The sequence below is a fragment of the Microcaecilia unicolor genome, chromosome 10, assembly GCF_901765095.1.
Source record: "Microcaecilia unicolor chromosome 10, aMicUni1.1, whole genome shotgun sequence".
Classification (NCBI taxonomy): Eukaryota; Metazoa; Chordata; class Amphibia; order Gymnophiona; family Siphonopidae; genus Microcaecilia; species Microcaecilia unicolor.
The window spans coordinates 120142297-120157435 of NC_044040.1; the positions used below are offsets into that span (position 1 = coordinate 120142297).

At 42.1% G+C, this 15139-nt stretch overlaps 1 protein-coding gene across 2 annotated transcripts in view; it reads right to left on the minus strand.

Annotated features, from left to right (window-relative positions):
• Positions 1-15139, minus strand: part of RYK (receptor like tyrosine kinase) — a 1372566-nt gene that overhangs the window by 1067340 nt on the left and 290087 nt on the right. For both annotated transcript variants that reach the window (XM_030217203.1, XM_030217202.1), the window contains exon 4: positions 5329-5463. In XM_030217203.1, coding sequence (XP_030073063.1) covers positions 5329-5463 — 135 coding nt within the window. The remainder of the gene's footprint in view (positions 1-5328; positions 5464-15139) is intronic.

The following is a 15139-nucleotide window of genomic DNA, read 5'->3' on the forward strand; positions in this document are numbered from 1 at the left end:
TGGGATAATTTATAATATGTAATAACATTTCTATCTTGCTCCCCTCAGGATTCACAAGCCAGAAGGGGGGGGGGGGGGGGGAAATAGTATTGAAGGGATAACCAGAAACCAGAGACCCCAGATACACACACAAGATCTGGAAAGACTCAATATACGCCGGTCCCTTCAGATTTGAAACAATAACCACGACTGCAGTTGAGTTACATCACACTGCCCAAAAACTTCTTAGAAGCTGAATCCGGAAGCGTCCTTGACACAGAGGCACTTCAGCATTACTTGCTATGAATTTATATTGAGACTTTTCGGACTTGTTTTTCATTACATCAACAATTATAATCTTATAAGAATTGTTTTTAGATCTGCTTAAAGAGACTTATGATGACTACTGAGAATATAATACTTTTTATTCTGTCTTATATACTGGCACTTGATTGGTTTATGCTAGCTGCAAACAATAATTTGATGCTTCTTATTTTGTTTTATAAAAATATTTCATTTGTTCTATTTTAGGAAAATTGTAGGATAAGTTAGTTAAAGTATATTCAACATACATATGCACTGAAAATTACAACTTCCCTTTTCTGTCTGAGTGCTGTCTAAATTTCTATTTAACTTCCTTGTTTCTTTCCATATAATCTCTAAGAATTAATTAAGTATTGATTCTGTATCCACTAATTACCCTTACCACTGCATAAATAATTGGTAAGCATTTCCACTTACTTTTTTTTTTTATTTTGGAAGTGGCATTCTGTCTTTCAGGCATTCTGATGCTCACAGTGAAGAAGATTTAGATAAGGAAAGACAGGAAATTACCCTGTCATTTCCCCGGGAGTGATTGAAAAAAAAAATTAACCCTTGTAACTCTTTTTCTAACTTCACTCACACACACGAACATGCATCTCTCTCTCTCTCTTTCTGAGTATGTTTTCTTTTGTAACCTGTAAAATATTTTTCATTCTTCTTTAGAATCACTCAGTTATTGACCATAATATTAGCCTGCCTCTTCCTTATTTCAGCTCTAATACTGACTTTTATTCTGTTCTTTATGCATTTGCTTAAGGTTGTGAGTAAACCTTTTTCTACTGTTGTTTAAATTTTGACTTCTTTACATGCTTTTTAGTATGCTGCAATTTGCTGTTTAGAATATTCTCTCTTTCCTACAGAATTAGAAGCAGATTTCCGCTGTATGAACAGAGTCTACTGTGGCTCCATTGCCCTTAGACCTTGATACTGATTACTATGGTACCATAGGCATGATAAAGTTACTCCAGAGTGATAACAATAACGAAAAATTTTGCAATTTCCTTGCTTGACTGTTTTCAAATTTGCCCAAAAAAGCTAGCATGCCTCCCACCTGACAGTCAACATTTAAAACTTGTTTCGTAAACACAGACACTACCTGTATATTTATCCCTCCCAATACCTAGGAGTAAATAAATCACCCAAGGCTGCATCAGTTTGCTCTTTATTAGATACCTCATCAAGTATTTGTACAATTGACAGATCAGTGATATCTCACTGGGAGTACAAAATATTGCTACATGAAATTACTTCTATATCTAAGACTTCAAAGAATATACAAGCAACATGTACAATCAATTGATTATGGGAATATAGTACCCCAGCTACACATAGGTGTTCTCTGGGTCTCTGTCTCTAATGCCAAAGCCAATTAGTAGATATAAAAGACTCAAAGCTACTTATGAGAAAGCAATTGATTACTTGTCAATTCAAATACGATTGGTTTCTCATGTGAAGAAGTAGCCTAGAAAGACTCCTGAGGAAACTGGAGAGTCATGGGATAGGAGGTAGTGTCCTACTGCAGATTAAAAACTGGTTAAAAGATAGAAAACAGAGAGTAGGGTTAAATGGTCAGAATTCTCAATAAAGAAGGGTAGATAGTGGGGTTCCCCAGGGATCTGTGCTGGGACCGCTGCTTTTTAATATATTTATAAATGAACTAGAGATGGGAGTAACTACTGAGGTAATTAAATTTGCTGATGACACAAAGTTATTCAAAGTTGTTAAATTGCGACAGGATTGTGAAAAATTACAAGAGGACCTGGCGAGACTAGGCGTCTAAATGGCAGATGACATTTAATGTGAGCAAGTGCAAAGTGATGCATGTGGGAAAGAGAAACCCGAATTATAGTTTCGTAATGCAAGGTTCCACGTTAGGAGTCACCGTCCAAGAAAGGGATCTAGGCGTCGTCGTTGGTGATATGTTGAAACCCTCTGCTCAGTGTGATGCGGCGGCTAAGAAAGCAAATAGAATGTTAAGTATTATTAAGAAAGGAATGGAAAACAAAAATGAGGATTTTATGCCTTTGTATCGGTCCATGGTGTGACCGCACCTCGAATACTGTGTTCAATTCTGGTCGACGCAGCTCAAAAACATATAGTGGAATTAGAATAGGTACAGAAAAGGCCGGCAAAAATGATAAAGGGGATGGGACGACTTCCCTATGAGGACAGGCTGAAGCGGCTAGGGCTCTTCAAGCTGGGAGAAAAGACGGCTGAGGGGAGATATGATAGAGGTCTATAAAATAAATGAGTGGAGTGGAACGGGTAGACGTGAATCGCTTGTTTACTCTTTCCAAAAATACTAGGACTAGGGGACATTCAATGAAGCAACAAAGTAGTAAATTTAAAACAAATAAAATTTTTCTTCACTCAACGTGTAATTAAACTCTGGAATTCGTTGCCAGAGAATAACCCTTACTGACTTGTTCAGTACCCTTATTTCATCATCCCCACCTTAGTAATTCCCTCTTATTTGTCCTGTTTGTCTGTCCTAATTAGATTGTAAGCTCTGTAGAGCAGGGACTGTCTCTTCAGACAGATACTAGATGTGCTGCGTACATCTAGTAGCGCTATAGAAATGCTAAGTAGTAGTAGTAGAATGTGGTAAAGGCAGATAGATTAACGGGTTTTAAAAAAGGTTTGGACGGCTTCCTAAAAGAAAAGTCCACAGACCATTATTAAAATGACTTTGGGAAAATCCACTGCTTATTTCTGGGATAAGCAGCATAAAACGTATTGAACTTTTTGGGATCTTGCCAGGTATTTGTGACCTGGATTGGCCACTGTAGGAAACAGGATGCTGGGCTAGATGGACCTTTGGTCTGTCCCAGTGTGGCAATACTTTTGTACTTATGTTCTCTGCACTTTGTGAGATGTCAAGTTAAATAAAAAAAAACAAAAAACATTAAAATCAATGTAACATAGTAACATAGTAGATGACGGCAGAAAAAGACCTGCACGGTCCATCCAGTCTGCCCAACAAGATAAACTCATATGTGCTAGTTTTTGTGTATACCTTACCTTGATTTGTACCAGTCCTTTTCAGGGCGCGGACTGTATAAGTCTGCCCAGTACTATCCCCCACCTCCCAACCACCAGCCCTGCCTCCTACCACCGGCTCTGGCACAGACCGTATAAGTCTGCCCAGCACTATCCCCGCCTCCCACCCACCAGCCCCGGCACAGACCATATAAGTCTGCCCAGCACTAGCCCCGCCTCCCAACCAGCGGCTCTGCCACCCATTCTAGGCTAAGCTCCTGAGGATCCCTTCCTTCTGAACAGGATTCCTTTATGTTTATCCCACGCATGTTTGAATTCCGTTACCGTTTTCATCTCCACTACCTCCCGCAGGAGGGCATTCCAAGCATCCACCACCCTCTCCGTGAAAAAATACTTCCTGACATTTTTCTTGAGTCTGCCCCCCTTCAATCTCATTTCATGCCCTCTCGTTCTACCACCTTCCCATCTCCGGAAAAGGTTCGTTTGCGGATTAATACCTTTCAAATATTTGAACGTCTGTATCATATCACCCCTGTTTCTCCTTTCCTCCAGGGTATACATGTTCAGGTCAGCAAGTCTCTCCTCATACGTCTTGTAACGGAAATCCCATACCATCCTCGTAGCTTTTCTTTGCACCGCTTCAATTCTTTTTACATCCTTAGCAAGATACGGCCTCCAAAACTGAACACAATACTCCAGGTGGGGCCTCACCAACGACTTGTACAGGGGCATCAACACCTCTTTTCTTCTGCTGGTCACACCTCTCTCTATACAGCCTAGCAACCTTCTAGCTACGGCCACCGCCTTGTCGCACTGTTTCATCGCCTTCAGATCCTCAGATACTATCACCCCAAGATCCCTCTCCCCGTCCGTACCTAGCAGACTCTCACCGCCTAACACATACGCCTCTCGTGGATTTCTACTCCCTAAGTGCATCACTTTGCATTTCTTCGCATTGAATTTTAATTGCCAAACCTTAGACCATTCTTCTAGCTTTTCAGATCCTTTTTCATGTTTTCCACTCCCTCAGGGGTGTCCACTATGCTACAAATCTTAGTATCATCCGCAAATAGGCAAACTTTACCTTCTAATCATTCGGCAATGTCACTCACAAATATATTGAACAGAATCGGCCCCAGCACCGATCCCTGAAGCACTCCACTACTCACCTTTCCCTCCTCCGAGCGAACTCCATTCACCACCACCCTCTGGCGCCTGTCCGTCAACCAGTTCACCACTTCAGGTCCTATCTTTAGCCCATCCAGTTTATTTAAGAGCCTCCTGTGGGGAACCGTGTCAAAAGCCTTGCTGAAATCTAAGTAGATTACGTCTATTGCACGTCCACGGTTCAATTCTAAACTGAAAATACATATGTAAATTTTAAAGGATTGTTATGTGTTTAAAACTTATTTCTCTCATTTACCAGTTGCTGCACAAATGTATTAGGTCATATGGTCAGCGGCTTAATTACGCCAGTGAACATATAACGTTTTGCACTCTTTCCATTTTCTGTTCTATTATGTAAATTTAAACTATATAACTTTTATAGTTATCAAATTATCTGTGATTGTTTAACTCCTTAGTACAGAATGATCATGCATTACACCCAATGTAACCAGAAATACAACATCTTCAATACATATCTCTGCTCAAAGTTTGAACAAAATTAAAGTAAAATATGACATACTATTGTGGCAAATTCTTTTATGCAAGAAATTAAAGATTATGCCTGTAATAATAAAAATAAATACTTCTTCCATTGTTTTCAAGATCCAGACCCAAAATTACAGACAGAAATTGAATAAAAGACTTAGGTTTCTGTCCTTTTGGTAGCAACCTGAAGTTATATGACAAAAATAGTGTGAAAGATACTGGAGGGAACACATTGAAAGCTATTTTCTTAGCTAATGCCAAAGGTCATATCTACTTCTGCCAGACCCTGAACTTCCATTGAGAATAATTATGACACCTACTCTTCCAGTCTCAACAGCTGTATGTATAGTAACCCAAAAGTTGATTCCTTACTTTTGTAGCACATTTTCCTGCGTTTGAAGTTTAAAACTGTGATATTTTTTGAAGAATTTGTCGTCAAGTTAAGCTGCATGAGTAACATCACTTCAGAGTCTATTTTGCCTGTGCAGAAGAGGTCAACCCGGAACACTGTAAACAAAAAAACATAAATTTAAAAAGGGATTATAAGTATTGTAGAACTGGAAACGTTAGAGTTAACATTTATGTCTTAAAAATGTAAGAAATTGTCTTAAATTAGGCCCCAATGACCAGAAGCAAAGGTGGGCAATAAAGGCCAATAGAGCTGTACTAGCACCCATAATTGCTCCTGCCCGATGATCAGAGCCGGCGAGCACGTGTAACAATGAGCTCGCCAGCTCTGAACACAATGAGCATGCAAATGCATGCTAAATAGGGCATTACCTGTTCCTCCCCAATATTCAGTGGGCAGCACGTCAAATATTGGCACTGCTTCAGCAGAAAACCCTATACCAGCTCAGAGCTGGCACTAGGGTTTGCCAGGCAGGAATGGGGAGCCCTGTCCAGCATGCATTTGCATGCTTGCAGGCCCTCTAACCTCTCCCTAAAAGCAATCAAGGCCCTGGTGGCTAGTGCCCTCCCTCCCAAGCTCCCACAACCATCTCCCAGGGACAGAGACAGTTTCTCCCTTATATGATGGTGAAGCCCTGCACAGTGCATCCCAGAATGCAGGGAGCAGCCATTTTGAAGGTGGTGCTGATGAAAGAGTGTGTTACTGCCTCCTCCGTCGGAGAAGTATGGGAGAGAGGGGGAGGGTTCTGCTAGACCACCAGGGAAGATGTGTGTTAGCATGGCAGCTCAATTGGGCCACCAGGGCATAGGTTTTGATGAGGGTTAGGGGGGGCTAGAATTCCACTGGATCTCCAGACCCTCATGTTGGGGGGGCTGGGGGTCCACCAAACCTTCTGACGCCCATGTTACTATCTGAGGGGGGGGGGGGGGGCTTGGGGTGGCAGAGGTCTGGAGGTCCCACGGACCACCATCTCCACATTTCACAGGTCTGGGCTTTTGACAGCCTAGACCTGTCAAAGTAGTGCAGGAGGATTATGCTGAGCGCATGCTCAGACACAATCCTTCCGCACTTTTCCCATATGATCAGAGCTAATAGCATGTCTATACTTGCATGTTATTAGCTCTGATCATAGGGGCAGTATAGCTCTGCATTGTTCCAGCGCTATTTTTAGAGAGGTGTTTGGAACAGCGCGGGGCTTCTAATCACCTGTCTGTTATTGACAAATGCTAGCTTAGCAGATTCCACTGACCTTAGGAGAAAGTCAAAATGTACAAACAGAAATCACTGTTTACTGTAGACCTCTACATTGACAAAGAAAGGCCTTTAGATAAGAAAGGTTAAAGAAAGTCTGAAACTGACCAGTATTTGTGATAGATGTCTTCTTTTGGAAAAGCAAATCATACTCTGTGTTTAACTAAAGAGAACAGATTATAAATATTTGTCTATTATTAAATGTAGTTGAGAAATACTATGTAATAGGTTTTTCCATTGTAATATGCCCTTATACTTTAGACTTTTAGCATATTTGCTTAGATTCAGTTCAGCAATCTAAAAAGATGTCTTGCTAATGTTATGGAAATTTGTGTAGATAATTACCTCATATATGGTTGAGGATATAAATGAGAGATTTTGGACTAACAAACTTCAGGGGTACTTGGAAGCAGGGCTGTGGAGTCGGAGTCGTGGAGTCAGCAGCAATTTTGGGTACATTGAGTCGGAGTCAGCAAAAATGTACCGACTCCTCATACATTTGAATAAAGTACTTCTCTGCTGTGCTGGAGAGCTTCCCTCTGCTCAGTCTCCCTTTGCATTTACTGACCTGCTGTAGAGCACCTCCTCTCTGACCCCACAGTGAACTTAAGCTCCAAGAGAAGATCATTCAGCACACACAGATAAGGCAGCAGAGAGACTCCACCCAACTTCCTCTCTCTCTGCAAGAAGAGCTTTATATTTTAGTGGAAGTGGCACACCATTCACAATGGCAAAAAGAATGTCAGGAAACATGACAAAGTCTGCTGTTTATGAATACTTTACAATATCAACAGATGGGAAACATTATGTATGTCAATGTATTATAGAAGATGATGATGGTGAAAAAGCATGCGATGCAAAAATTAGCAGTTTCAGTGGTTATGAAAAAAATGCACCTACAAGAGCATCAAATTTAAAAAGACACTTGCAGCGTTTCCATCCTAAAGTGTTAGAAGCTGTGAATGAGAAAGATAGCAATGAAAACATTCCATCTACTTCAGAGTCAATAAAAGATCAGAAATCTACTGGAGGCCAGACACAACTATCAAGATTTTTTACAGCTGACAAAGTTACTATAACAATGACACCAGAAAAATTCAAAAACCACATCATTGAAATGGCAGTAGGAGTCCGGTGACGTCACGCGATAAGATGGCGGCGTGAGTGAACAGCTCTGCATGCCCAGCAAACAAAAGCGTTTTATACAGCGATCTCGGAGCTCCAAGTCCCCAAAGTTTGACGGACCCCGATATAGGGAACGCGGGTGAGGCATATAATGGCCGGGAAAGAGCTAGGCGGCCCCCGCAAATCGCTAAAAGCATTTACTTACCAGCCGCAGCCCGAGGGAAACAAGATGGCGATGGGGCTACGGCCTGCACAGTCAGAGAACAGCAGGCAGGAAGCGGAACGGAACGCGATGGCAGGCGAAGGCGAGCTTTCAACAAAAGAAATGCATGCGCTATTGGTGGAAATCCGGGCAGAAGTAAAAGGTGGCCGAGAAGATATTACTAAGCTGGCCACAGAGCTCCGCGGCGAATTGGCAGAGATGGGGAGACGGGTGTCAGAAGTGGACGAGCGCATTGATGAACATCAAGAAACTATAAGCACGCTGACATCCGCTCTCAGAGAACAACAGGACATTTGCGGAACGCTCATGAATAAAGTGGAGGATTTAGAAAACCGAAGTAGAAGATCGAATATCAGAATCCGAGGTATTCCGGAACAACCAGAGTACATAAACTGTGAAAGGGTTGTGCAACAAGTGGCCAGCATGATACTCTCGGAGGAGAAGCAGGCGATACAACCGGATGATATCAAAATCGACCGGGCACACAGAGTGTTGGGCCGTACCCGGGCAAACGTGCCCAGAGATATAATAGCGTGCCTTTCAGAATACCGGATTAAAGAAGCTATTATGAGCAAAGCCCGCAAAATGGACATAATCAAATGGGATTTACTCCCAATTGAGATATATCAAGATGTGGCCCCGCAGACGCTGAAACGCCGTGCAGAATTCCGGAACTTCACGAAATATCTACGTGATCAAGGAATAGTATATCGTTGGCAATATCCATTTGCGTTGTCTTATAAGGAGGATGGAAAGTGGAACAAACTTCAATCGGTGGAGGAAGCACGTGCAACCTGGCCAGAGGTGGAGGTGGCGCAGGACACGCCAGAGTATGCAACAGAGCCGGCAACACGTCCGAAACATCATGGATGGACCCGGGTGACCAGAGGTAAAGGGCGCCTCACTCGACAACAATCAAGTCAGTTGCAGAAATCCACTTCCACAGATGGACTTTGACAGACAAACTTGGTAGGCTATAACCCTGCTTGGCTAAGGGTGAGATACTACACACAGGTTCAATCTAATGAACGTGGACTTGGAGACATTATATATAGGCTAGAATAAGATAACTAGAATTAACAGTTGGGCATGTATGTTGTCACCGCTCTCTTGTTTAATGGGTGGGATATGTTGGACCCATTGGATGAAAAGGGGAAGGTGGGGAGGGGTACCAGGGTAACTCAGAAGGAAGGGGCTCATATAATATTAGGATGGAAGGTACATGAGGTGCAGGCCAAACAAACAAAGCATAAAGATATGGGACTAGGATGGCACAGGTAAAATGCATGACATTAAATGTCCGTGGCTTAAACTCTCCACAAAAAAGGAAAAGTCTTCTTAGGGAAGCCCACAGGGTGGGAGCGGATATTATCCTAATACAAGAGACACACCTGCTGGAGAGAGCTGAGCATTTATTAGGTACTCCGCGGTACCCTGTTCAGTATCTGGCATCTAATAGGCAACAGAGGAAGACAGCGGGAGTTGGGATAATGTTAAAACAAGGGCTGGCTTGGGAAACGATAGCGATAAAACGGGACATAAAGGGACGTTATGTAATCCTGGTGGGTAAATTAGAGGGTCAAATATATACTATAGTGAATGTCTATGCCCCTAACCAGGCCCAGGGGGAGTTCTTTGATCAGGTCAGCTCTCAACTTTTAAAAGTAGTACAAGGAGAGGTTTTAATAGGTGGGGATTTTAATATCACTATGGATCCTGAGATGGATAATACTGGGTTGGCAGCTGGATATGCGCAGGCAGAACGGGACAGACTGCTTTCCTTCCTGAATGCATGGGGCTTGGTGGATATTTGGAGAGTCCTACATAGGGCGGAAAAAGACTATACATGTTATTCGGCACCCCATGGTACACACGCTAGAATTGATATGTGGATGGGTAGTGAGGGAGTGCTGTTGCAGGTCATATCCACAGAAATAGAGACACGCACATGGTCCGATCATGCTCCGGTTCTCCTCTCTTTGAGGAGAAAACGGGAAGTGCGTGGGCAAAGAATTTGGCAGTTCCCAGATAACTTGTTAACAGACCCTAAGCAGATGAAGGCAATCGAAGGTGAACTAAAAGAGTTTCTTTCTATTAATGATACACCCGATATTACACCGGGGATATTATGGGAATCTTTGAAGGCCGTGATAAGGGGAAAGATGATATCTCTTCAGGCTTATTTATACAAAGATACTAAGCAACAGGAAAAAGTACTAAGAAACAGGATACAGGACCTAGATAACTTAGTGAAACAGCAGTGTGCTACCTCAGATCACCATAGTGAGTTACATAAAACTAGTGTCCAATTCGCTGCTTTAGAAAACAAAACCATCCAAGAGCAGTTGCAGAGAGTTCAGCAAGAATACTATGAGTTCAACTACAAGGCCAGCAGGATATTGGCATACAAATTAAAACAGTTAGCTAGTCGCAATAATATCCATAGCATAAAAGATGAGGAAGGAAAGATATGGGACCAGTCAGAGGATATTCAAAGAGAATTTGTCACATACTATGAAAGACTCTACCGGCCGGAGATCTCTCCATCGGAGGAACAGATCCGCTCCATGTTAGAGGCCGTAGATTTTCCCGGACTGACAGAGGCAGATCGGGCTATGCTGTCGGCCCCTATAGATCAGGAGGAAATAGACATAGTTATTAGGGGACTCCCGGGAGGGAAGGCCCCTGGGTTAGATGGCTTTGGCAACCGTTTCTATAAATGCTTTAGGACTAACTTGACCCCAGTGCTGACCCGAGTGTATAATGATATTACATTGGAGGCCATCCTTCCACACTCTTGGAGATTGGCAGATGTGGTGTTGTTGCTTAAATCACAGAAGGACCCGCAGAGGTGTGGATCCTACCGCCCAATTTCCCTGCTAGGGACGGACTATAAAATTTTCACCACCATTCTGGCCAATAGGTTACAAAAAGTGTTACCCCGTTTGGTCCATGAGGACCAGGCGGGTTTTATCACAAACAGACAGACCTTTGATAACACCAGACGAGCGCAATATATATTGGATAGAATTCAGAAACTGGGGCAGCCAGCGGTGTTCCTTTCATTGGACGCAGAAAAAGCTTTTGATAGAGTGCTGTGGCCCTTTCTTTTTGCACTGCTGAAAAGAGCTGGTTTTGGTGGACAGTTTCTGCATTGGGTATCAGCGCTCTACCGACAGCCACTGGCTCAACTTAAAATTAATGGTACTCATACTATGCCTTTTGAGCTGTTCCGTGGAACAAGGCAGGGATGTGCATTGTCCCCCCTGTTGTTTGTGTTAACCATGGAGCCGCTTGCTAGGATGATAAGACAGGAGCCGAGGGTACAGGGAATACACATAGGAAGTCAAGAAACTAAAATCCTGCTGTACGCAGATGATGTCTTGTTAACCCTGGCAGAACCAGGGACCTCATTACCAGTAGTATTGGATATTCTTAATTCATATGGGGAAGTAGCGGGCCTAAAAGTTAACATACAAAAATCAGAACTTATGCCTTTACAATTTCCCCCAGGTCTGCTGGCTGAACTCCAAGCTCTTTTTCCGTTTAGATGGGCATCTAAAGCTATACGGTACTTGGGGGTTAATTTGACGCCTAGCACCTCTGACCTTTTTAAAGAAAACTTTGTGCCCAAAGCCCAAGAGATGTTCCATGACCTGGAACGATGGGGGGGGGGGGGGGGGGGGGGGGGGGGGGGGACACTAGGTATGTCCTGGATGGGGAGGATAGCAGCGGTGAAGATGACCCTACTCCCCAGACTACTTTATCTGTTTATGGCTATTCCCATCCACATTCCAAAAGCATTTTTTCGGGCGCTAGATCGGAAGGTTTTTGCCTTTATATGGAGGAGAAGACCTCCACGTGTCAAACAGAACGTGCTGTATCAATCTAGAAAGGATGGTGGAATGGGGGTGCCCAATTTTTGGTTATACTATAGAGCCACACTGTTGCAGATGTTGTCTATAGGACAGAAGGGGATACCCAAACCCTGGTCACATGCAGCACAATGGGGCCTGAGGGGTGTTCCCCTGTGGGCAGTGCCATGGCTCCCACTACCACTGCTGAGAGGCCTCATAGAGGGATTACAGGGACAGATGGGAGTGGCTCTGGGGGAGTGGGTCAAATGCAGGCAAACATGGTTTCCAGGTCGAAAATATCATCTGAATACCCCCATAATTTTTGCGCTGGATTTCCCGGCAGGGAGGGAAGAAGGAGTATATGGGCAATGGGCCGCAACTTCACTGAGATTATTGGGACAACTATGGGACGATGGGCACTGTTACACATTTGATGATCTGAAAGATGAATATGGACTGACTGACAGGGACAGATTTCATTATATACAGGTTCGTGACTTTATACAGCGGAAAGCTAAAAATGAGCTGTTATTAGCTGCCACGGAACTGGAATTGGCAATGGGATCTGGATCAGGGAAGGGAGGAGTATCTAGAATTTATAAAGCATTAATACACCATTCTCTCCCTTTGACCCCATACACTGCAAAATGGGAGGCCCTACTATTGGCCACTTATGCACCCGAGAAATGGACTAAGATATATAAAAATCTATTGTCTTTTTCGGTGTCGACGCCCCTGGTGGAAAATGGGTATAAGATGTTATACCAGTGGTATCTCACACCGCACAGGTTGGCACGGATATATAAAACAGGGGCGTCGACATGCTGGCGGGGGTGCGGGGCACAGGGCACATTCTGGCACATCTGGTGGGAATGCCCGATTATTCAGTCCTTTTGGGTAAAATTGATAACTTACATTCAAAGTAAATTGGGAATCTCAGTCCAGCTATCCCCAGGTTTATGCCTGCTTAACATACATGAGGCAGGTATACGATATACACAAAACTGCTTGCTTACATATATAGCCACAGCGGCCCGTACGCTAATTGCAAGACAGTGGAAACAAGCAGTAGTCCCCACAGTGGAACAGGTATTTGCGAAAGTAGACTTTTGTTGTGTGATGGATAAATTAACAGCTATGAGAAGAGGGAAGGTGATACGTTTTTTTAAAATATGGAGCAAATATATGGAATGGAGGGGCCTGCAGATATACTAGGGCACATGGGCCACAGTAACAATGGATTATGTTATAAGGTTTGAGTTACCTTGGGAGGAGGGAGGGGAGGGTGGGCAGGGAGGGTGGGGGTTGAATTTTGTAAATTGCTTATATCTGATGTTATATGTAAAAGCTGTTATGGAAAACATATATCGTCTGTATTGTGAAATGTTAAAACAATAAATATATTTGGGAAAAAAAAAAAAAGAAATGGCAGTAAAGAATAGTATACCACTATCTTTTTTTTCACAACCAGCCTTTTTAGGCTTAAATGGAGAAATGGCTAAAAAGCTTGGAGTTTCTTTGGAACGAGAAAGTATAAGGAAACTTATACTTGAAGAGGCCAAATGTAAGAAGGAAGAACTAAGAAAAAGTCTGAAGGGACGTTTTGTCTTCATTAAAATGGATGCATGCACACGTCACAGAGTCAATTATTTTGCAATTAATGTTAGATTTGCTGATGAAAACAAAAAAACAATAACCCGGACATTTGGAGTAAAGGACACTCAGGCACATCATACCAGTGAGTATCTGCAGAAGTTAGTGGAAGGTGTTTTAGAAGATTTTGAAATTAAAATGGAACACATTCTATGTATTGTAACTGATAATGCTTCAAATATGTTAAGCACAATTGAAAAAATGAAGGAAGTTGATGAAGAAAGCAGCATACAAATATCAGAAGATGACAGTTCTGCAATTCAAGAAAGCTGTGAAAGTTTGGATGATATTGCTGAAGAAGCATCTAAGCTTATTACCATTCAACATATGCGTTGTGCTGTTCATACTCTGCAACTAGCAATAAGAGATGGATTGAAGGATCGTCATGCGGCTACACTAATTAGCAAGTTGAGGCAAGTAGCTGTTGCAGCTAGGATCCCTAAAACAGATGCTATTCTGAAGAGACGTGCTGGAAAAGGAGCCATTTTGGATCAAGCAACGCGCTGGGGAAGCACTTACTTGATGATAAAGCGTTTGCTTCAACTAAAAGACTTTCTTGAAGAACTAGACAATGTAAATGTTTCATTAAAAGAAAACCAGTGGGCTCAAGTTACAGAATTAGAAAGGCTACTTTCTTACCCTTTTGCTGTTACCAAGAAGCTGCAATATGAAGATTTAACACCAGGTAAATTCTTCTTGGAATGGAAGGGCTTGATATATAACCTTAACAAAAGTGGGGGGTTAATTGCTGATGGCATTGTATCTTCAATGAGGAAAAGAGAGGAGCTCTTGCTGGATAATCAAATTCTCTTAGCTGCTATTTATGTTGATCCAATGAGCCGAATTTTGTTGAGCAGTGACCAAATTGCTACAGGAAAACAGGCACTCTATGACATAGCAGTTCGCATGAAAGGGTTGCTACCTGAAACTCATAAACCACTGGATGAAGCTAAAGCTATAAATACTGGTGGTAATGGTAACTCACGTTCATCCTCTTCAAATGAAGAAGAGAATTTTCAAGCCTATTTGGACAAAATGGAAGCTTCAAAAGCAAAGCGATGTTGGTTAAGCATGGAAAAGCAACCTGTAAATGTCCATATAAAGAAATTCATGCAAGAGTTTTTTAAAGGATTAAAAGAAGAGGAAAAGTTTGACCGCTCATCAAAACTGACTATAGAAGAAGCCATCATTGTTTATCCAGAGATTGTCAGTGATGCAGCTAGAACCGTAACAGCAATGCCACCCACCCAAGTCAGTGTTGAAAGACTTTTCAGCACTGAAAATAATCAAATCAGATTTAAGGGCGTCTATGAAGGAGGATCTGGCAGAAGCAATTCTGTTTCTAAGAACAATATATTAGTTAATTTTGGATTATGTTTAACAGCTATTCTACAGCTATATATGCCAAGTTTAAATAATATATAAGTTGTTTTAGGTTTTCCAAATGTTTTTGGTTTATGTAGGTTAACTTTGATTTTGTTCTAATTTCCAAAGGATGATGTTCTAGAATTTCCAAAGGATGTGGTTGTTCCAGATTTTTATACTTGCTAATGCTATGATGACTTTATACTTGATAAAAAAAAAACAATAAACATAACCTTGTTTTTTTATGTGTGTTTTTTTGTTTAAACTTTAGGATTAATGAATATTTATAGTTTCTTTAAT